Here is a 23,430-nt window from a genome sequence, read left to right on the forward strand (position 1 = left end):
TTGATAGCTCTAGAAAATAAATAGTAAGTAGACCATGAGTCAAGTTTATTTTGTCAAACTTTATACTCTCTTTTTTGACTGCACACATGACATATGTGTCGACACACACAGACACACACAGCTGCACACACACTCGCACACACACACACGCATACACACACGCATACACACACACAGCTGCACACACACACACACACACACACACACACACATACACACACGGACGGTTGGAGCTGGTAAAAATGACAAGAATCCAGACTGTTAAGAGCTTTGAAATTAGAAAATGAAAAGGAGTCAAGAGGGAACATTCCACAGCCGTGCCGTGGTCACCTGATCTCTTATGAGGTCAAGGGTCAACTAATGAAACCTACCTCCTCTCAGAGGTTTTAAAGAGACATGGTTTTTACGGTTTACAGTGATGAAACATAGCCTAATGATTTAACCGGTGATAATTGTAGCAACTCATCTGCTGCTTCGAGTTTAAGGGAGGTGCTGAAGAAATGCTATTTATATTAAAATTACTGTTTTTTTTTTTTTTTTTTTAACCAAATGCAAATGTCCTGTTCCGTGCTGACAAGAACACAATTAGAAACGTGTCTGAACAATAATTTTCTCAGAGGCAAACAACTGTTCCTTCTTCTGCAGGACCTGTGATGCTGTGTGTTTGTGAATCTCTCTGTCTGCAACTGAGGTTCAACTTGGATGGATATGTGTGAAATGTGAAATGCAGGGTGCCCCCATGTTGGGAGGTTTAGGCAGCAGACCCTTGCTTCACCACACCCCACCTAACACCCTCCCCAGCAGGAGCAGCTAAGAGGCCAGACAGAACAATGCCAAGGCAATGGCTTAATTCGGCAGGCCAGATTTACAGCCCCTCCTGCCCAGCACCTGCTCACATTGTTTTCAGGATTTGGCTAGAAAACACTGAAGAATTGGTGATAAAAAACTGGACTGCAGTCAATAGACACCCCTTGGTTAAAGATTTATTTTCATGTTTTGGAAATCTCTTTGACTTAAGATGAAGAAATCATCTGAAGACAATCTGACATCATGAATACCCTTTTATGCGGGGGGCTCATTCGGTTTATGGCAGTGCTGTTGCCCATTGTCCAAAACATTAAAGAAGTGTGAGCACTAAGCAGCAGAGCTTAATCTGCAAACGTCTCTGCATGTCTCTTCACTACTTCAAATGCCACGGGTGTTTACACTGCATGCAAGCTTACTCAATTGCACAACATTCTTTGCATCAGCCATTACAATAATAACTAACCAGCAAGGGTGAAGACACTCCCCATATGTATGTGTGTGTATGTGTGTGTGTGTGTGTGTGTGTGTGTGTGTGCGTGTGTGTGTGTGTGTGTGTGTGTGTGTGTGTGTGTGTGTGTGTGTGTGTGTGTGTGTGTGTGTTAGTTTGCAGAAGCCACATTCCTGAGCAGGCTTGAGAGAAAGTGAGAGGCTCCGCAGAGGAGAGAGGGACAGCAAAACAGAATTCCCAGAGAGGTTTGAGGAGGGGACGACAGGAGGGCAGAGGCCCCTTTTGTCACCCGGGCCTTGTTGGTGCCTCAGGGGCCATATGGACGCCTGCCTCTGTGCACCCTCACATCAGCCCATTCTTCCCCGTCCTGCACCCCCTCCGCTCTGTGACAGGACCGTCCACGTGAATGAGTCATGGCCAGAGTGAAGTTGACCACAGCTCACTTCTCTTGCAGGGGAATCAACTCCAACCAACAGTTTTCCATCTCTTTGTTTTCTTCTCTCTCTCACTCTCTTCTTCTCACTCTCACCCAACATGCAGCCATCTGTATTGCTGTTGTTTATCTGTTCTTTCAGTCCTCTCTCTCTTCACTCTCTTGCCTTTTGAGGCATCTCAGACACAGTGTGACCAGGCAATAGACAGCTGCCCTATATTATGCAGCGACCTCCCCGTCCCTCAAGCCTCTTTTCTGGCAGGATACCGGTTGTCAGTTGTAACTATAGGTTTGCTGGGCTGCTCTTGACCCGAGGTGGACCCAGCACTCTGAGGCGTCCTTATTTTATCCCCATGAAGGAGTGAAACTAATGGAGTCCAGAGAGTTGGAGATTGTACACACTACAAGGGAAACAGAATTATTGGAAATGTTGCAAACAATGTGACAGAAATTAAAGTTTGAAAGCAAAGCATTGCCCTTGTTGTGAAAACCTAAACTGAAATTAATGACAATGACAACAATGACAAATGACAACACTTTTTTAGCTGCATCGGTAGTTCAAGATCAGTTATTCAGGTGCAGCCCGCCATAGTGTCAAAACACACAAGTCTCACAAGTGATTGGACAGCAGCTTTTCAGCATCACAGTACATGGCAAGTGATTATACTGGCCCAGAAACTGAAAAATCCTAAGATATTTTTCTCTCTTATTAGAACAACTCGATCCATATTACAGATTTGTCAATGTAGCATGCTGCTTTACATCAATAGGTGATGTGACCACTGATCCTTTAGCTGCTTTAATAAAGGAAATAAAAGTATGAAATTAATCCTTTTCAAAAAAACATTACTAAAAGGTGTAAATTAGCATTCATAAGATGGTGATTTAAAAAAAAATGTTTTTTGAGGACAGGGGCATATGTATCTTCAATTTTCTGAACTGTCACAGCTTTGATATACCGATTTTCTCATGTATACACCCTCCGTTTACCCTGAACCTTACCAAGCCTTACTATCTCCCGAGCTGCCACAAAACTAGCAGCAAAATTGGTGTTTGGAGATATGATCCAACTATACATTTTTTGCTCTGCTATGTTTTGATCTCTTTATTTTATCCTCCGCTGGATACTTTTCAGCAAATGCGGTGTGTTTGTTCTGGAAATGTCTTTCAATATAACTTTTTTTGCTATTTACCAGTAAGGCAGCAGCCTTAGCTACTAAATTTTCTCAAGACTTCTTTATTCTGTTTCGGTCTCCACCAACACCTAAAGGAAATATCTCTTTAGCTGCTAAATGCTCCAAAATGTTAACCAGCTAACTTTGTCTTTGTTCGGTTGAGTGCAGTTTTGTAGGCTCATGAAACTCATATCAAACCATAGCTCAAACCACTAAATAGTGCTGATCAAAGATGACTTAAGATTCTGTTACTGTATTGCCTATTTCTCACATAAAACATTTTCAGACACACATTTGTACTGCTTAGGTGTAATCAAGTTTCCTTGCTCTGATTGGTTGTACATCCATCCAATTTCATCTATAGGTATTTTGCTCTGCACTGTTAATATCGTCCCTTGGAAATCCAAAATGAACTAAGAGGGCTCAGACTTGGATGCATTTGCAATCTTGCATCAAGGCTGTGTGACTTTTAAATTTATTCTTAATCAAACATTTCTTTTTATCAACAGCACACAAGATGAGCCTTACAAAATTGATTTTATATTAAAGGAGCACTTGACAACAACAGATACATATCATGAAATTAAAGAGCTATAAAATTACTTCCTAGCAAGGTCAGGTCCTCCTCAGGGAGCAGTGGAGATGAGGGGGCAAATGGATGGCATTACCCAGTAATTAGATCTCTGATGGGGGGATGAAAAAAAAAATCCAATTGACCCTGACGCACCAACAAAACAATGGTCTGAATGTTGACGGCAGAATCAGTTTGCAAAAAAGTTCAGTTCTCAAATGTTTGTGTGTGTGTGTGTGTGTGTGTGATATCAGGTAGCTTGTGTGTCTGCAGTAGCTGGTCACAGGCCCATGCCCTTCAGGATGCTTTCCTCTTGCGTCAGGTAATCATTGTAATCTGTTATTTTGACCTCTTCATTCCCAACCAGGGATTTGAGTGGTTTATTAGGTTCCTGGAGAAGACATCGAAGAAGAATTAGAGTCATGAACAATACATAGAAAATTAAAGGGCACTTCTCCTTACCAAAGATCTGACATTTTCCCGCTAGCTTCCATATTATAAATCTAAATCTGCCTCTGAATTCTATTGCCTTGATGTGTCATTAACTAATACAAATATAGAACAAAGCACTCATTCTATGTAGACTACATCTTCTAGCAGTACTAAAATAGAAATCTTCTAATGTGAAAAAACTTTTGTGGCTTCAGGAAAAGGATAGAAAACACTTGAATGGAATACAACATTGGACCTGGAATTAAAATGATCACATGTAAATCAGTTTGATGATTTGTTGAGGTACAAATTACAAATTAAAATACTGTATTAGGAAATTGCTAAATATTCATTTCCTTTCACCAAAGGGGGAAGGTTCATTAAATGATAATTTTCTTTAATCACTCATTCATATCATGACTCGATGAGACAAATACAGACAATGACATACATACAATACATACACTCACACTAACAGTGTAGAAAAATAGCAATCACACAGTTTTGTTAAAGTAAATTCCTGAGGCGTATTGTCCTTGTCATGTGAAGACAAAGTCTGGAACTGAACATACCTACTTACTATGTAGGGAATTTATGGTTGATTGGCGGAGCAAGACTACCCACAAAATAAACGTAAGATTACTACAACTAAACAAAACTTCATCTGGGTTCAGTCTAAGATCAGAACATTTAGCCACTGAAAGATGTGGCTTTTATAGTTAGTGGACAGACTGCCAGCTACTTGCTATGAATAAATACACTCCACCAGTGCCCAGGATCAAATAACATGCGACTGAATTAAACATGAGGTAAGAGAGAGGGAAAGACAACAAGATAGCCTGAGGAGAGACAGAGAGAGGGATGGCCTACTCTTTGCTCGTGTCAACTTTGAACTGGTGTACACACTTCACTCTCTAAAAAGCATTTGTAGGTCTCACTGTACATTCTCTAATACCAGTGGGTATTATCAGTGAGGTTTGAGTGTACCTGAGGACACAAAGTCTCATTCAAGGCCACTTAACAAATATTGATGGTTATGAGAGCACAATGCCTGTTCATCTCACCGTCTTCTTCTTGGGTTCTTCAACTTCCTTCTTCTGTTTTGCCCACAGTTCCTCCCTCTTCAAAAAGTCCTTCAACCTGTCCTCCTCCAGCTCAAGATATTTCTTCACACTCAAACTCTGCAAAAAAGACAAAACACAAAAGAGAAGGGCAAAGGTTAGCAAGCAGCTGTTGAATAAACTCATGACAGATAACACAGTAACCCATAATTTCTCTGACAAAGCTGGAGGCAGGGCTTAATTGAGTCTGAGTCAAGACTGACCAGAGCAAATTATGTCTATTATGGTCCTGTTCAAGAACATAATAGGCAATAGTGTCTTTCCAATGCATTGTAGTGATTAAAGAGTTAGGATGAATCTATAAACAAGATTGATCTATCTTCTAACACCAAACTATCATTCTGTACAACGTGTTCCGAATCAGCAAAAAGGAACAACTTGACCAGTTCCCAATAGTCCAACAGACACAAGACCAAGACAAGAGACCGAAGAGCAGACTAAAGTACTGCAGCCATGGCTGAGGTTTGGTGACCATTGGACCAGTATGTCTATTATTAGAATTCCTTCTATGTGGACTAAAAATCACTGTAATAAAGCAAGCAGCAAAAGAAACTAAACATTAAACTAGTGTTGGCCTGCTGCAGAGCTAGATTTGTTACTTCTGTTTTTGCTAGCCTTGACAAATGGTACATTATTACTCCTTTTATAATCCCCAATAATAAAACAACACGCAGACGACTCATAACCTTGAAACATGGTTCCCCATGCATCATGTGCCTCTCTGCTCAAAGGGCAGAGAACCTCTAAGGGTAAAGAGAAGACAGGGGCACACTGAAAATGAGTACATAGGAGGTGGCTGGACTGTTTTACCTCACTCCTGGAGGGAATGAAGAGTGTCTTTGGGATTTCGAAAACACGGACCATTCCAAGGTCATCAGTCACAGCCAGGAAGTGCTGCTTGGCTGTATGTACAAAAAATCCAGTAAATGAGTTTCATGGCTCAGATAATCTTGGAACAAGCAACTTATCACCAAGGCTGAGAAAATATAAATAAAACAGACAGAGGGGCGGGCACAGCCTGAGCAGTTGCAGCAGCAGCAGCAAGAGATCACAGCAGAGTTTTCATGTACACAGCAGAGAATATAGTAGAATGTTTTATGGTTATTGTTTATTTCATGTAATAGTTGAAATGATTGTATTTATGTTTTACAACGATTCATCCCTATTACTAGATATTTTATATGTAATATGTCTATATGTAATATATCTTTAATGTTTTTTGCTTTTTGTTTTTGTAATCTAATTTAATCCATGTTTTCGGTTCTATTATTACAAACTACACAACTTCTTTGTTGTCCACCAAAGAGGCCAAGAACTCACGGGAGGCGGTCCAGGGTTTGATGCAGGTAATCTTGGCATTGGTGACGTGTGCATAAACATGCACAGGTTCACTGGTCTTTTCCAGCAAGTTCCACACCTCAATGCTGCCATCATCTTTCCCAATGAAGAAAACAGCTGGTCGGGACAGGGACCAGCATCCTACGGTGCACACCTGCCCAGAGCTTGGTGACAGGATGATGGGTCCATCCTGGATGTTGTTCACAAGAAGTCAAACAGTAGTGAGTAGGTTTAAAATGCAACAAATCAGGTATTTAATAAGTTCAACTGTAGGCATTTTAATCTTAATCAATCAAGTACGTGGGTATGGTTTTATCTGGCAGCAATGTGTTCTGCTACTGTAGTTGAAGCGACCGGTGTTGTTACCATGACTCCCTCCTTCCAGATGGCGAAGTTCCAGCTTCCCGTTGTTAAAATTATGTCTTTCAAGAAAGGCGACCGCTGTACTGTATTCACCAGCCAGTGATGGATGCTAAAACAGTGGAGGGGCTTGGAACCTGAGAGAGAGAGATGCTCTGTTATATTTGACAGTCATTTTCTTCCACAGAAGCAACATGGCAATGCAATAAAAGAACAATAGACCCTCTGTAAGATTACATTCAGCATGGCTGCCAAACGGAAGACTTGACTTACAAGAATTTGCTTTTAAATCTATACTTGTCAAGTGTTACTTTTGGCCAAAGACTCTGAGGATTCTATTACTATTGTGGATAACATCAAACTGCAAAAACTAACCGCACTCCGGTTTGCTTTGGAGAATGGTCAGTCTATATGATTTACAGTTTATGAGCTCAAGTTTCCTTTAATAATGATAAACCAGAACACTCACTTTGCAGCCTTCCAGAGTCGTCCTTCGCCAATTTCCAGTCAGTGTAAACAATCTCCCCATCCTGGCAGTAAAAACATGCACATTATGAAACATGCTACACCTTTTTATATTTTCTTTGCCTTGCAGTGTTGTGCTGAAGCAAAATACTGTTCACTGTAATTAAATTTATTGGCATTGATCTTTACCTCTGTTCCAATACAAAGTTTGGTATTGACATCTTCCAGAGTTGTGAGTGTTTTAGCTGAGGGCACTCTGAGCTGGCTGTAGTCGGGGACAACTTCTGAGCTATGATCATGTTCATTAGCTTCTGCTGTCAGGGGAAACAGCAAGGGAGAGTGAAGAAAGAAAGGTTAAAAGTTCAACATACATTTTTCAGCCAGTCAAGAGAGTCCTCATTGGGTCCAACATGTTGACATTGCACAAACTGCCTACAGGGTAAATACAACATTTACAGGAAATCACAGATAACTTGTTTAGTGCAATACTTAAATAGCTCATGCTTGGCAGCTATTTTGGTTCTTGTTTGCTGAGTAAATAAACCAAATGACAACACAAAAAAGAGAGAATAACACAAGTGACTTATAGGGGGAAAATTTTGAAACTTTACTACTTATTTAAAGTAATAAATAAGAGAGATTGAACAGTTCCATTGGTGCAGCCTGCTCTGTAATCTGACCATGAACGGGACGACAGAAGGATAAAAGAGAAGAAGTTGGGGAGGGGTACGGCTGAGGTGAATGGGTATGTAAGAGGGGATATGAGGGGAGTGGGAAAGAAAAAAGGTGGGAGCGAGGATTGTGGCGAGAAGGGGGACAGTAAGGGAGAAGTGTGGGAGGGTGAGATCGGCAGGGCTTGTAGTGATGGAAGAACCCTTTTCCATCACAAAAGCCCAACTGTCTGTCAAGGACAGTGCAGGACTATCCGTTCACACCCCCTTATCAGTGGGTCGCTCCCAATCAAGTCTCAGCCTGACTCTGTTAGATTAGCTTCTGAAGGCCAGATCAGATTACCCCAATCACACATCTACTAAATCCACTTTCTCCCAGTTAAGATGTGTGTAAAGATATGAGACAGACGATACAGCACAGCAACAGATGTAGACATTGTTTCACTTTTACCACACTGAACTGCTGCTCAACTTGTTGCTTAATCCTCACAAGAGGTTGCTCCCGAAATCTGGGTTTGGTAAATCACGTGATACTGTTGCAGCAGTAAAGGGTAGAGTTTTTCTCCAGTGGCTCCTAAGTGCAATTGATTCCAGCATCAGAGATGGCAAAATGCACAGGACAAACTGCTGAATATGTCAGGCTTGCAGAGATAAGGCTTGCTGAATCAGTGTCCTCTTTTAAATCAATTCTTAAAAGTCATTTTTATAGACTTTCCTTCATGTGATGCCGTCTTTTTATCTCTTTATTTCATTCGCACCTTAAATTAACTAACTAATGAGCTAATAATAATTTTCTTTGTTGCTCCATCTCCCCCTTTTTTATACCATGACATGTAAATATGGTTATGTTGTAGGCTATTATTATTATTATTTGTTTATACTGTATATATGTGTGTACTTTGATTTGTGTTAGTGAAAGAACTTTGTAAACTGCTCTATAAAAATAAAGCTATTGTTTTTATTATTATTATTATTAATATTATATAGAGCTCAGAAGCAGACAGTGTACTGTAGACCCAATCAATATGAGTTAAAAAACAGTTTCAAAAAATAAATCTCACAGGGATTAATTAAAAAAGTTAATAACAGACTGCCTGAGGGCTGCGGCGGATTTATTGCCTCAGTTAGTGAACATATTAATTCTCTAACCGCCAGCCACCACGGCTGTGCTTATGGAAGCAGCCCTTTAGCCAGACAAAGACAGTTCTCTTCTTGATCAGCCAGGACACACACGATCATCTTCTGGCCCTAAAGAAGCCTGAGCAGCATATTGCAAAGAGCTGACAGTCAGCGAGGCTAAAGCTCTGTAACTATGAGGGCCTTGTTTTGGAAGTATCACTTAATGAAGTGCTATGAAATCGGAGGAGAGAAAGAGGTTGACAGAAAGAGAATGGAAGTACCTGAGGGCTGAGTAAACCTGGCCCCATTGATCAATGTGCTCAACCATCCAAAGCGGAATTAGAATCAGACCCCTGATATTTACGTTTGTAATGTTCATTATTTGCTCTCCTCACTTGTTTCTTTACGCACAAAAATTCAAAATCTGGTAATTTTATGAATTGTTTTATGAACCTCCTCAAAACTAGCTTTCCTCTCATCTTTGACTACTCGCGCAAAGTGCGCAAAATCAGGTTCAGCAGCCACCTGGAGGCAGCTTTTTATATATTTTATCGCCGCTCTAAGTGTATTTGTGCGTTTAAAATTTTGTGTTTTACATTTTCAACTTGCATACTGGATTTTGCTTTATCACATTCTTTATCCAAGTTGTTAAGCGTGATACTGTGACAGTGACCCAACAGCCGTCTCTTTCTAAAAGTGAGTTTTACTCACTTTCATGAGGTGCTTTGCTTCCACCACCAGACAGTATTTATCGTACAACTTGTAGTTGTAATAGTGCTCATTTGAGTGACTGATTAGGAGAAGCGAGAGGCAGTGCAACAGACAGAAACAAATAAATTGCCTGAAGGGTAAAAGCCCTTACGTGTGGTCCTGCTTGTATTATTACCATTGGAGGTGTAATGTTCCAGGCTGAACTTCAGAGGAGCGTATTCTCCACTAGTTTCGATCTTTGGCAGGGAAACCTGACACATGACAGAGAAGAAGACACCTTCTGTCATTTGAAGAACTGAGACAAAACATTATTTGAAACAAAATCCTGGACTATGCTAAAGCAACTGCACACTAAAAAGCATTAAATAGACATTTCTAAATTAGAAATACATACAAAAATAGACATAGACAGAGCTTTTAAGTCTAAAATGTTCAGTATTTAATTTAATTGCTTAATTGGTTATATTAGAAGAAATCTCATTGGCTTTCTTGAAAATGTCAAGAAGGGAAGTGACAATTTTTCATATTAAATCAAAATGTATACATGAATACTTTTGTAGATATACATATCTACACACATCCATTTTGTTGGTGTTTAAACATCAAGCTTGGATTTGTCATGACAGTGGATAACAGTATTATTTGTTAATTTTGTTCATCATTTTCTACCAGTACTGGTGCAGACTTAAAGTTTGCCTACTGAACTCAACGGCAATTTGGTTTGCTGTACACTATCACAATGAGTATACAGCTTGGTTTTTGATTTGGAAACTGCAGAAAAAAAACATCTCAGTATTCGTTTTGTATTGCACCATCAAACCCTGCAGTACCCTGAACAGAGGTTTCCATGTCCGGTCCAGGTGTTTGAAAGTGTCAGGGACACTGTAGGGTGTCTTCTGATCCATATTCTTCTTGTCTGATGCCGACTGGCTCAACAGTTTTGACACTCGTACATCCCAGAACATTACAGCGCTTTTAATGGAGACAAATGAAGAATGAAACATGAAAACTTTAATTATTTTGTTCATATATATTCACTGTATATTGGGTTTTACAGTAATCTAACATAAAGCTGGCAGCATTTTATTAATTTAACATTTCAATTGAACCTTCTTCTGTATGAGACCTACCAGTCAGGTGAGCAGGTGACTACCTGAGTACAAATGTTATACTTGCTCTCCACTGGTAAGCCTGTCCTGGTCACCTAATAAGAGAGAGAGGGTAACAAAGTCAACAAATGTCTGTAAGGCTTAGTATTGTAAAGAGTGAATAGTAGTGTAAAAGGTTCCTGAAGATATATGGGAAGCTAATGTGCCCCTGGCGGCACTTTGATGATTGGCTTGTTTTACTTAATCCAGATGAGTGCCAGTAGTTGTCATGATTTATTACAGATGGCTATATAGACATGAGGGATAGGCACCAGTGGGAAAGCAGAATTGAAACGTATTCATTGTTTCATTAAGAGGATGATTTTAGAAACACTAAGCAACATGTAATAATTTCTTGAATCTGTAGTTCATTGATAGTGTATTTTTTGTATAATTTCTATAATTTCATCAATATGTTGCATCATAAGCTTCATAGTCTTTTTCTTTGCCCTGACTCCCTGTGGCCACTATTGCCTTACTTCCTGTCAGACTGGTTTATATTTGAGTGGCTTTTAACCTTAGATAAAAAACAATATTCCAAAAAGTGTTTTATTATCGAATATATACAGGTATAATATTATATATATATTATAGAAACTATGTCACAGTGTTTACTTTAGATAAGCTTAAAGCTTGAGATCAAGAAAACATTAAAGAATGTTATTCTGAATAGTCATGCAAAAGCGTTTATTAAGATGAAGATAAGCCAAATTAAATACTGATTAATTAATAGGGGCCGACCAATATGGGATATGAGACAGACACCTAAACCAATTTTGGAGGAGAAAATCACAAATTACCCATGTATTTTTGAGGTGGTATGAAAATAGACCTTTTCTATCTGGATTCAGTACCAGTTTTGCACCTGCATCATCACTATGCAAAGATACTCAGAAGGCTGCTTTCCTAAAGAACATTTAACATTATTATACATACAATATATTACATTGTCAACCAAATTCTAGAGAAGAACACTGAGAAAATAAAGAATACATAAGAATAAAATAAATAGCAAAATAAACATCATGTCCAGGATCAGTCAATTACTGAATAAAGAATAAATAAAGAATACATTAAAAAATGAAATAAATGGCTTTGTGGCACCATTTCAAAATCACCCCAAACAAGTCATATCAGAAACATATAAACAGATACCAATAGATACCAATATGTCTGTGACAGGCCAATATGTTGACCAATATATCGGTCTAGCTCTACTGATTAACCTCGACCTTGGAGAAGGTTCCAGCTCCTACCCAATGGACTCCTGATGGAAAATGTCAAGAAATAACTCTCTAAGTGACCAACCTATTGATGTCTGATTTGAAGTTGTTATTCCTTCTAACCCCTTTACCTCAAATGTTGGTGGCAGCCACTGGACATCAGTAATTGGTGCTTTGTGGCTGTTTTCTAATGCAGACACTGCACAGTAGTGCATGACAGGAGTCTTATTCTCTTTGTTGTCATCGAGGTCCTGGTGGGAGGTCAGACACAAAATGCACAGCATCTACAGTGAGCTTTGACAATTCAATTTGTATACAAAGACTTTATACAGTAGTTGTGAACCGGAATCCTAAAATGGTCCAGCAGGATATTATATAATGTATTATAAATATAGATTTCATAACAAATGATGTATGCTGCAACACATAGGTCCACAGGCTGTGCCTTAAATTTTGAAACATACACAGAATGTGCAGTATTTTTTTTAGTAACGCTGTATCATGATAGTGCTGCTGACAACAAGGTATAATGACAGCTCAACATTTATCAACTCAAAACTTCTGCAGAATTGAATGACACGCATCAAACATTGTGATATCTTAACTTTTTAAAGTCAGATCACTAGTTTAAAACATCTACTCATACTGCATCCAACTCTGAGTGTACATACTTAATTTGATTGTGTGGTGTACCAGCAGTTGGATTTAAATGGTGTGATTAGACACAAAACCTATACAGAAGGATTTTAATTCTTTGTTTATCTGATAAGATAGCAACAGGTGTTGGTGTAGTGCAGCTTTCACAGCACTCAACATCGAAATAAAGCCTTTTAGCAGATACAACCACCACTGTTTACACTGCAAACACAAGGGAGGGCAGTGATCTGATTTGCTTGTGTGTTATCTACTATGGGGACAAACTGGTGGAGGATGGAAGGCTTGTGTAACAGCTGGAGTATGTGGGCTGATGCTGTTGACTCTGGGGAATGAACAGCAAACAAGGACACAGAGAATAGAGGGAGGTACAGAGGGTGGGAGAGGGAAAGCAAAAGAGAAGCAAGTAGTGAGGACAAAGATGGAGACAGCTGTTTGACAGTAGATGCAATAAAAACACACAAAGCAAATGGAAGCTGTATGTTGGGGGCATATATGTCTATTTAAATACAGCAGCCGGGTTGAAGATGTTTTCTTTATTACTCTACGTAATACCATCTAAACACGGCAGCTATGCCATTAAAATATTTATTTCCTATGATGATTAGCCAAAAGAGAAGTTTCAAGATTCAGTCTTCAGTTTTTTTTAAATTCAGTTACAGTAGATCACTTCAGTCTGACTGGGGTGCTGGTATGAGGCCTAATTTTCTGTTTTCGTTTAGCTGCGTGGTCATGTAATGTTATAAAATTACTTTGATATTCACTCCTGGCATTAGTACGTTTGTGAAACTAGTTTTGACAGCTGTGGCTGGCTTGAAAAGGACCATTAGACCACTGCATTCCCATCTAATGAAAGAGTGAGTATGAGGGGAGAACTCAGGAGTCAACGTATCATCATCTCACTCTGTCACACAGCACAGCCGGTCTTTACTGCAAATATGCTGCATGCTTTGATAAACTGAGGACCCATAGTTGAATAAACTGAGCTGACATCATCACAAGCCAAAGAATAACAGTAACTGATACCACCATGTAATACACCTACACAGATACAGAACACCATGTATTATTGTATCAACATTGTGCACATTAGAGAAAGGATATGGGTACTTACGAATGCGTCAGTGTTGACAGACACCTTTTTACCGGGCTGTGTTCCCTGCAAGTGTGTGACGTAAGCAGAAATGTCCCACAACACAACCTGAGACAACAAAAACACAAAATTTGAATCTGAGCCGGGTGCAAAATACACTTCCTTGAGCATAAAAGACCTCAATGTAATCTAATAAATATGATCAATTTAAAACAGAGGGGAACATAAATAATACATTGGAACTGTACAGGATATGATAAAGAGGACTGAGGGTCCATTTAATAATTCCTTTATAATGAAAAGAGGGGCATGGAAAAGTGGTAAGATACAAAAATCAGGCTACCAGAAGGATAGCAAACCAGAGGGGCAGAGCAGAGTCAAATACAGCACCTGGCCATTCATGCAGCCACCAACGATAATATTTGGATCAGAGGGGCAGAACTCAAAGGCAAAAATGTCATCTGGGCACTCCAGCAGCAACTGCAAACAACAGAAAACCCACATATGCAGGGCAGAAATATTATATTTCAAAGTAGACATTTCCATGTATTGGACCCTTGCCATCCCAAGTATTTATTTATTCTAGTCTCGGCATAGTTCAGCTTTTAATCCACAAAACTGAGCGCATACAACAGATTTCATTTCACCAGACAAAAGGGTGAAAAGAGGGGCAGGATGGGATTAAAGAGAAGTCATTTTTCAGCATCATGTTTAAAACACTGGAGTTTAAAATTAGCTGCAACACTGAACCACAGCATGTTAATCACCACACTAAATAAATATATTTTTTCAATTATATAATGTCTCTGGTTTTCTCTACACAGTACTTCAATTTTGATCACTGCTTCAGCAGACAGTGAAACCAAAGCATGACGCGTGCTGAAGGCATACGTCATGCAGAACTCATATTACTTTTGAGTGATCTAGCAGCTCAGTTTTATTGATTGAGTGTCTGGGTCAAATCAATAGTGCCTCTCAAATTTTGCTGAAGCAAATAATGGTCTTGAATGACAGCAAAAAAGCAAATCCATCCAGCCATGTGTTATCAAAGTGTGTCTAAAACAGATATGAGGTAAGAATTAGGTTGTAAATTGTCAACTAGAAAATTCTGCAAGAAATTTTAACTAACTTTAACTGGAGAGATTTGGCTTTGATTCTTATTTTATTTCTTGGGTTAAGCTTCTGTATGTAACCCCTGCTGTCATCCCGTGTCAAAAAACATATTCTTCAACTCTCTAATCCTGAAGGGGGACTAGCACTCCCTAATTTCTGCCACTACTTCTTGGCCTGCAACATTGATAAACTTTTAAATTGGCTCTGCGATGAAGTTGCAGACGCCTGTCCGCCATGGGCTCATACTGAGATAACATCTTCTTCCTGCTCTTTGCATTCTATGATTTGCTCAAAGCTCCCCATAATTGCCCATAAGGTCTCGCCTAATCTGGTCGTCACCAATACCAATAAAATTTGGATACAGTTCAGGAAGCAGTACGGCTTGCAAAGTGCTTCGATCCTTGCCCCAGTTTTGAATAACTATGGGTTTCTCCCTTCCTGCACCTACCCTTAATTTCGCATATAATCAGATAAGGGCCTCAAATTACTTGATGACCTGTATGACAAAGGGGTTTCTGCGTAATTTGCATCTATTTTGGACAAGTACAGCCTGCCTAATTCTGTACTTTCAATGAGACATTTTATGCAAAAGCGATTCCCACATTTTCTGAACCAACCCCCTTAAGTTGAGATCGACCAATTCCTGTTTCTCAACGCACAACACAAACGACTGATATCTGTCATTTATAATAAGATTGCTCTTCTGAACCCATACCCACCGTATTGCCTTAAAATGCATGGGTAAAGGATTTGGGGGTAGACATGACTGAGGTCCAGTGGAGAGACATTTTAAAACTGGTCCACTCATCCTTGATTTGTGCCAGACACGGCCTATTACAGAGGTAGGTGCTTCATAGAGCCCATTTCACCAAGATATACCCTAGTCACAGTGATGCTTGTAACCGTTGTAAGCAGTCCCCAGCGGACCAAGCACACATTTTCTGGACGTGCCTGAAGCTCGCTAGTCCAATGTATTTCAAACCCTCAAACTGGCTCTTAACACAAATTTGGAACCCTGACTGCTCTTCTTGGGCTCCCTTGTTCTAAAAATCTGCCCATTGTTAAACTTTCTTCACATTGAGCATTTTGAGGGTTCGGTCAACATAAGATATGTTTTTTTGTGTGGAAAAGGTGAAAAATGACTGCTAAATCAGTTTTAAAATCCTGAAGTTTTCTGTCTTTGACCATGCCTGCTGACGATATACGTACGGTATATATTATTGAAGTGGATGAGAGCACAAAATTATATCTGAGAAGTGAACGTAGTGGAAGCTAGAGGAGAAAGTTTCATCTATAGAACTCAAACGCCAGAGTGGGGCAGAGATCAAAGGGATTCTGTACACTATCCCGCGCATACTGTACACACTCCTTATAAACTCTGATGAGGTCTTAGACGACTAAAAAAAATAAGGAAAACTGTTAAAGATATAAGTAAAAAAGAAAGCTCAGTTCAGCACAAAAGAGGTGAAAAGGCTGAACATTTTGATGGTTGAATGGTTTTTATAGCTGAAAGTATACAGAAGCTAGAGACGACTAAAAAAAAGAGGAAGTATGAAAAATAATAATAAACAAAATGGCCGAACAGGATAACAATAGTTGCCATCAATAAGCCCGAGCAGTAATAGACCATGTGCTTTTTTAAGCCCACAGAATGAGAGATAGAAATATACTCTTTTCAATCCCTCTTCCAGCTTGTACACTCCACATTGACTTAGAGCAGGGGTGTTAACCTCAGGCCCGTGGGCCAAATCTGGCCCGCGGTGTAATTATATTTGGCCCGCAAGATCATATCAAGGTTCTATGAGAGCTGGCCTGTGAGTATATAGCACATACACCGGTACTTTTCTGTTGACAAACATGAGCATCCATGCTACAAGTCTCTTCGGACAAACTTAATCCACCCCTCCCTAAAAACGGCCAAAAGAAAGATGGAAAACAGGAGCTTTCAGCAGCGGTGGGAGGCAGATTATCTGTTTATGAAGGTAAAAAGCTGTTTGTCTTGTCTGCAGAGCCACCATGGCTGTAACCAAAGAATAAAACATAAACACCACGACAAGAACAAGGACCTGCACTGAAAAGGTTCAGCGTTACACATCTGGAGAGAAGGGAAAACATGCACATGTGCAGTCTTTTTTTTTTTTTTAAGTAAATATTGAGTTTGGCCCACAACTTTGTCCCAGTTTTTAAATTTGGCCCACTGTGAATTAGAGTTTGACACCCCTGACTTAGAGGGTCTCATTTACTCATATTACTTTCCATACCTGGGGATTAGAGGGGTCGGAGAAGCTGTAGAAGATAATTAGAGAAGCTCTGACGGCAAACGTTGTGGACTCTTTCAACTGCTCCTCCTTTTTTTCGGTCAAAGCCACAGCTATCACACCTACCACACCAAAAAAAACACATCATACAATGTATCAACTACACAGCAGTGGCTCAACTCTGATCCCTCCTTTGAATAACATATAACCCCACCAATCAGAAGTTTTGGCAGTGATATTATTATTCTGGATCTTGCCGGAAGCCTCCTCTATGGGTGATGACAGCTGGGCAACATTACAAAGCAGTAGTGAAGAACATTGATGCTTTTACAATGGAAGAGGATTTGACATTCTATTACTTGTCAGTGTCAGTGAGATCACAGGGAGAATGAATTTAAATATATATATATATATATATATATATATATATATATATATATTGACGGCATTGTCTATCAACACTATCCTTGCAACATTTTTGCAATTGTCAACATTTAAAACTATAATCATAATGATCTGCTGATCTGATTATGACCTTTAAGCATTGAAGGAGTTAATGCTCCTAAGGTCTTTTGGTCGACATTTTTGTGTGATACATTTTTGTGTGTCTGGACAAATCTGAGATTCTGCACTTTACCGTAGATGTTAGGGTGCCAATTAATGCTGCTGATTTTCTTGTCCTTCGTGTACTTCTGGTCTGTAAAGGCCTGAAACAGCATCAAACCTTCAGAAACCTTCCCAGACCAGTCACCGTCTTCAGCTGCTGGCCCCAGAGCCTTCCAGTCGTCAAAGAACACATTCATGATCTCTTCTTGCTGAAGAGCTTGCAAAACCCTGGGGAGAAAAATGGCAACACTTGTGCATATTAATTAATTTTCCTCCATCAAATATCTTCATAGTTGGAGCACAACGTTTCTAATCCTTACCATTAGATGTCCCCTTATCTATTTCTTGGACACAGAGGAAGGTTGAGGGGGAAGTGATAGATTATGATACATCATTACATTTTGTGTTTAAAACCCAAAGAAGTAGCTGTAAAGGCAGCCCAAAATACAGAACTGTGAAGGTAAATAAATATTCTAATGCTCCTTCAGTGGTAATAATGGATGGGTTTTGAGTATCCTGAGGCTGATACAGTAATGTAAGAGTTTGGGTTGACTATCAATCTTCTTATATTATACATGCTCCCTTAAGCAGACAGAAGACACCATGAATTTCTAGAATATTTCATCTTACCTGGGGGTCACTGAGTTGCAAAAATTCTTCAGACTCTCAGACTTAAGTATGTTCTCTTTTTCTTCATCACTAAACTCCCTTGGTGTGTACTGGGTACAAATATTCCTCTGAAACTTCCTGTAAATTGTACAAAAAATAGTCAAATGTCAGTGTTTAATTGCTCTCCCAATTCCCTTCACAGAACAATTCAATTTTATGTGCCGTGATTTGCTATCATACCACTGTGTCTGAGCACTGCTGCTCTGCAGTCTGGGAACAGCCTGCATCCCGCAGTCCCTCTGCATCTGTTTGATGCTGAATCTGCTATCCTGGTAGGAAGCACACTCTAGGTAGCCATCCTTAGCATCTGCAGTGTTGCGGTCAGAAAAACAGATTTGTACCCCAAACTTCCTCCGCACTCTGGAGAACTTGAACATCAGCTGATGACAGAAAGAAGAGAAGTGGAGGCAAGAATAGAGATGTATAATGTACTTTAATGTATTTTATATGCTGGAGTACCTTTTCTCTGGTCTCTTTGAAAGATTCTTCATCTATTTCCTGCTCACTACCAAGAGAAATCCATGGCTTCGGTTCTGGGGTTTTACAGACTTCATTCTCAAACACTTCTGGTGTCTCAGGCTCTGGGGGCTGCAGAACACAGAGGGAATATATTATACAAAGAAAAGAAAAAAATTAAAGTGGAAGATAAGTTAGTGCATTTTTTAAGGGTTAAACATGAAATCTTCCTACACAATCATGCTGTTACAAAATAAGACAACAACAAGATAGTGCAGTAGTTTTAGAAGTGTATTTTAATAGGGCATTGAAAATATGCCAGCTGGCAAAGCAGAACGGGTATCTGATACCAGCCATTACTGTTAGAGATAAGAGATAAAACAGCGTACATACATCTAATATAAAAGGAAAGTAAATAATAGGGAACATTCCTGTCTACAGACTTGTTTACCAGAATAAAATTGAAATGAAATATTGGCGCCGCACGGGTGCTAATGTGTTCTTGCTCATGACTAAAACATTTAGTTTTATAACTAAGTAAAATGTCATATTGACATATTTAGGTAGCACAGAAACCCACACTACCACTTTTCAAACACCAAGTAGTGGATATGGCATTAGTAAGAACAAAGTAAAAAGTCAACCTGTAACCAAAACATACAGTAAACTACATTCTGCTTACATTGAGGAATCTTTCCTTAGCTTCTGGTGTCAGAACCAGGTAGAAGCTCTGGTCATAGGTGAAGTCCCTGTCAAAAACCAGCAAGAGCTCATCCTCTGGGTAGTCCTGTCAGATAGAATCATTTAGAATTCACAACATACAGCTATTTATGACAAAGTCTCTTTCGAAATAATCAATGAAATCTGAATTGATTCTGGCAACTTGCAGCAATACTTTGGTCTAGATAATGGCTGACTGAGTGATATATGAGGTTTTTTGACGGCTGATGTTGTGGGCTTTGGAAACAGAGAACCACACATATGTCACCAAAGCCAAGGTCCAAAGCTGACATTGCTAAGGACTCACACAACAGGTGAGTCTGTACGGGTCCCTTACGGTGCTCTCTTGTCCCATTAGAGTAATACTGTGGTACAAGGGGCATGGATGTCTAATGTAAGTGTGTTGCTAACCATGTATTTAATCTTGATCAGAGACAGAGGGGGAATGAGGTTAAGCTGGTTCCCACAGCCCTTAACTAAGGGTCTGTGTATCATCACAGTGTCTTGGGGGTATTGTCTGAGTGATCTGTATGACAATGGATCAGCCTCACCAGTACAATCTGCTTCACAGGGCTGAAATCGGACACCGCGGCTCTTGTTTTAATGTCCTGTATGATGTCGTCTTTTTTCAGCAGCTTGTAAGGGCTATCCCCTGTGACGTCCTCATCAGCGCGGCAGCCAAAGAGCTCCTGGGTGGCTGATGTCAGTACCATGGGGAAGATATCATCAGGATGACCTTGGTGAGAAAGTTCATAATCAATAAAGACAGAGAGATGGTAGAAAGACAAAACTGTACATTTAAACCTCTCCACTTTGTGAGCACGGAATATTCTGAACATTGGATGCTAAATTACAAACTGTTTTGGATGTTATTAGTGTTGGGGCAAAGCACAATAATAGCATAATTTGTTGTCAGTTGGGTCACTTCTCAAGGTGCTAAAGGTACTCCTCTTTTAAAACAACAATGTTTATCACAATATGCTGGTGATGTTTTGAAAATATATTGTAACTGAAAACAAGAATTCCCATAACAAAATAATGTAAGAAAAATGGTCTTTAAATTACAGAAACACGGTGTGTATTTCTACTCTCTTCCTCCACTCCTGCCAACCATAAAGTATAGGGCCTCATCAATCCAAACTCTTAAATCAATGTGTTTTTGTCAGGTGCCAGAAGATTTGTTGCTGGTAAATGAGTGAGAATGAGAAATACACACTGCTTTGCGAAAGAACGAGGTCGCTGGTACAAGCGGCTGAAATGGGTTTTCTCAGGAGGGTGGCTGGAGTCTCCCTTAGAGATAGGGTGAGAAGTTCAGCCATCCGTGAGGAACTCGGAGTAGAGCCGCTGCTCCTTTGCGTTGAAAGGAGCCAGTTGAGGTGGTTCGGGCATCTAGTAAGGATGCCCCCTGGGCGCCTCCCTAGGGAGGTGTTCCAAGCACGTCCAGCTGGGAGGAGGCCTCGGGGAAGACCCAGGACTAGGTGGAGAGATTATATCTCCACACTGGCCTGGGAACGCTTCGGGATCCCCCAGTTAGAGCTGGTTAATATGGCCCGGGAAAGGGAAGTTTGGGGTCCCCTGCTATAGCTGCTGCCCCCGCGACCCGACCCCAGATAAGCGGTTGAAGATGAGATGAGATGAATTATATAAATGGTTAATTTCTGTTTATTTTATGTGAATGGGGGAAAACCAAGAGGTTGAAAGATATAAACAACATACAACGTCAATAGTCAATGCAGAACAGGTACTGAAAACAGAGATACAAGCATGATGAGTAGAAATGTACAGATGCTTAAACTAAGAGCCTAAACTTCACATATCTAGTGATAATTACACAATAGTCCGGCTTTAAAGTCAGCATTGCCTATGGACTGCGACACAGATTCTTGCCCCTACTTTTCTGATCACACACACAACAACGCCTCTGATCCTTCCCCATCCTGCAGGGTGGACCACTCTACAGTATCACAGGATAAAATGCAATCCTTGTGAATAGCCTACACACAATGTCCAAACAATTGTAGAAGGAATGCTGCTGTATGTGAGTGGGAGATAAGGCATGGATTTAAGAAATAAACTGCTCAGTTACAGCCATCTAACCAGGGTTGTTACTATATAAAACCGCAGTACTGTACCATTACCACAACAAAGTTTTCTTTAATAAACAATCTATGTGCAGACTCCTCCATATCTAAGGCCAGGCTCAGTCCAGGGCAACCTACAGTAAACAGAGCTCGGCATAATGATAGTTTTTATCCTGCTTGCGGTCTTTCTCTTCAAAGACTTTCCACAAGGTTGCTGAAGGGACGCTGGGAATGCTAAAGTACAGCTTAAGTAACCACTTCCCAGCTGGGTGTGTCAACCTTTTCCACTCACACCAGTTAGGCCTCATGCCAAATCATTGTAGTGGAAACTTACACCCCTCATTTCACACAGTTATGTGTCAGCTATGGCATTTGTATTCATGGGAAATATTTGCTTGAGAGATTAAGAGAGTGTGATGTGCAATGTTCCATAACCCTAAAGAATGCAATTAAACTGCATTTGTAGGCTACACTGAAGAGATATTGTATATGTCTGGCCTCTTTCCTCTTGCATAATCCACTAGTATGTATTATATGTATATGCACTAAAGAGCCCGTCAGAAAAATGCATATAGTTTCTCAAACTCCTCAAAGACATCTCAGATTATTAGTTACTGTACATATACAAATGATGGTACATAAAGCATTCTTTTAAAGGACTCTACCCTATGAAATAAATGATAATAAAACACAAATTCACTATTATCACGCTAAAATTTGAAATTTATAAAATGAAATGTAGGGATCCAAGTGATTTAGTTAACTGTATCCAAAATGCCTTATAAGATTGATGAGATCTCAAGTTACCATCATCTAAGAGTATTAAGCCCACCTAATACAGATCAGTTGTAAACGTTGGTAAATAAATAAGTGGAAAAGTGAATCATTTTCTCTTACCAGGCGTTTCCACAGGTGCAGGAGACTGGATATTTTTTCCTAAATGGGAAGAAGCAATTAGTTCACTATTTCATTTACTGTGTCTGTCCATTTGCTCTTCCTAAGAATAAAGTGCATGTAAATACAGTAGCACTAACTAATATAAAGACAGTCAACATTACCTTTTTTGGTACTGCCTGCACTTTTTGCTCCACTCTTTGGTCTTTTGGGTGGCATTCTTTCTCTTCGGATAGTTCCACTAATGAGAGGGAGAAAGTTTTCACACAACAGATAGTGTTACGTTTCCCTTTGCAAAAAAAGCAAGCTTCATACTTTGATCTATACACAATTTTATTACATTGACCAACAGGCTACACACAGTGGCAGAGCAAAGTGCCCTGCAATGGCACCAGAAAATTCATTATCAATGCACACGGCGCCATCTTGTGAAAGATAAGAAAACTGTCCTGTTTTTTTTACTTTACCTTGTAAAGGACCCTTGAAAATGAGAGGCCTATTAAAATGTACTTTAGCTGTGAAAAACAAAATTAAGCCAAGTCTTCAGGCTCCTATTTTATGGTGTACTTACTTACTGTAACTTGTAAGGTTCTAACTGATTATATGGAGTGGGGCAGGAATTAAGGTCGCAGATGAAAGTAGCCATGTTCCAATAAAGTCCAGCAATGAAAATGTAATTTAAAAAATGATTGCATAAAATACATTACAGCTGCAACGATGAGTCGATTAATCATTTGCCACGTATAAAATGAATCGCCAACTATTTTGATAATTTTTAAATCGTTTTGAGTTCTATAAAAAATGTAATTCTTATTTTAGCTTCTCAAATGTGTATATTTTCTGGTTTCTTTAGTGCTCAATGAA

The 23,430-nt window shown here is 39.6% G+C and overlaps 1 protein-coding gene across 1 annotated transcript; it reads right to left on the minus strand.

Moving 5' to 3' along the window:
- Positions 1–3,714: 3,714 nt before the first annotated feature.
- On the minus strand, positions 3,715–23,212 carry dnai3 (dynein axonemal intermediate chain 3; the record flags this gene model as incomplete). The annotated part of the gene is made up of 22 exons (XM_083911465.1): positions 3,715–3,825; positions 4,931–5,047; positions 5,798–5,889; positions 6,308–6,515; positions 6,692–6,822; positions 7,155–7,215; positions 7,340–7,464; positions 9,827–9,902; positions 10,482–10,623; positions 10,782–10,855; positions 12,154–12,273; positions 13,791–13,877; positions 14,160–14,249; positions 17,144–17,262; positions 17,778–17,974; positions 18,377–18,493; positions 18,596–18,795; positions 18,875–18,994; positions 19,554–19,658; positions 20,143–20,327; positions 22,731–22,807; positions 23,142–23,212. The coding sequence occupies 22 exons, from the start codon at positions 23,210–23,212 to the stop codon at positions 3,715–3,717; spliced, it is 2,625 nt and encodes an 874-aa protein (XP_083767591.1).
- Between the last annotated feature and the right edge of the window lie 218 nt (positions 23,213–23,430).

This window comes from Echiichthys vipera (assembly GCF_963691815.1).
Source record: "Echiichthys vipera genome assembly, chromosome: 3".
Lineage (NCBI taxonomy): Eukaryota > Metazoa > Chordata > Actinopteri > Perciformes > Trachinidae > Echiichthys > Echiichthys vipera.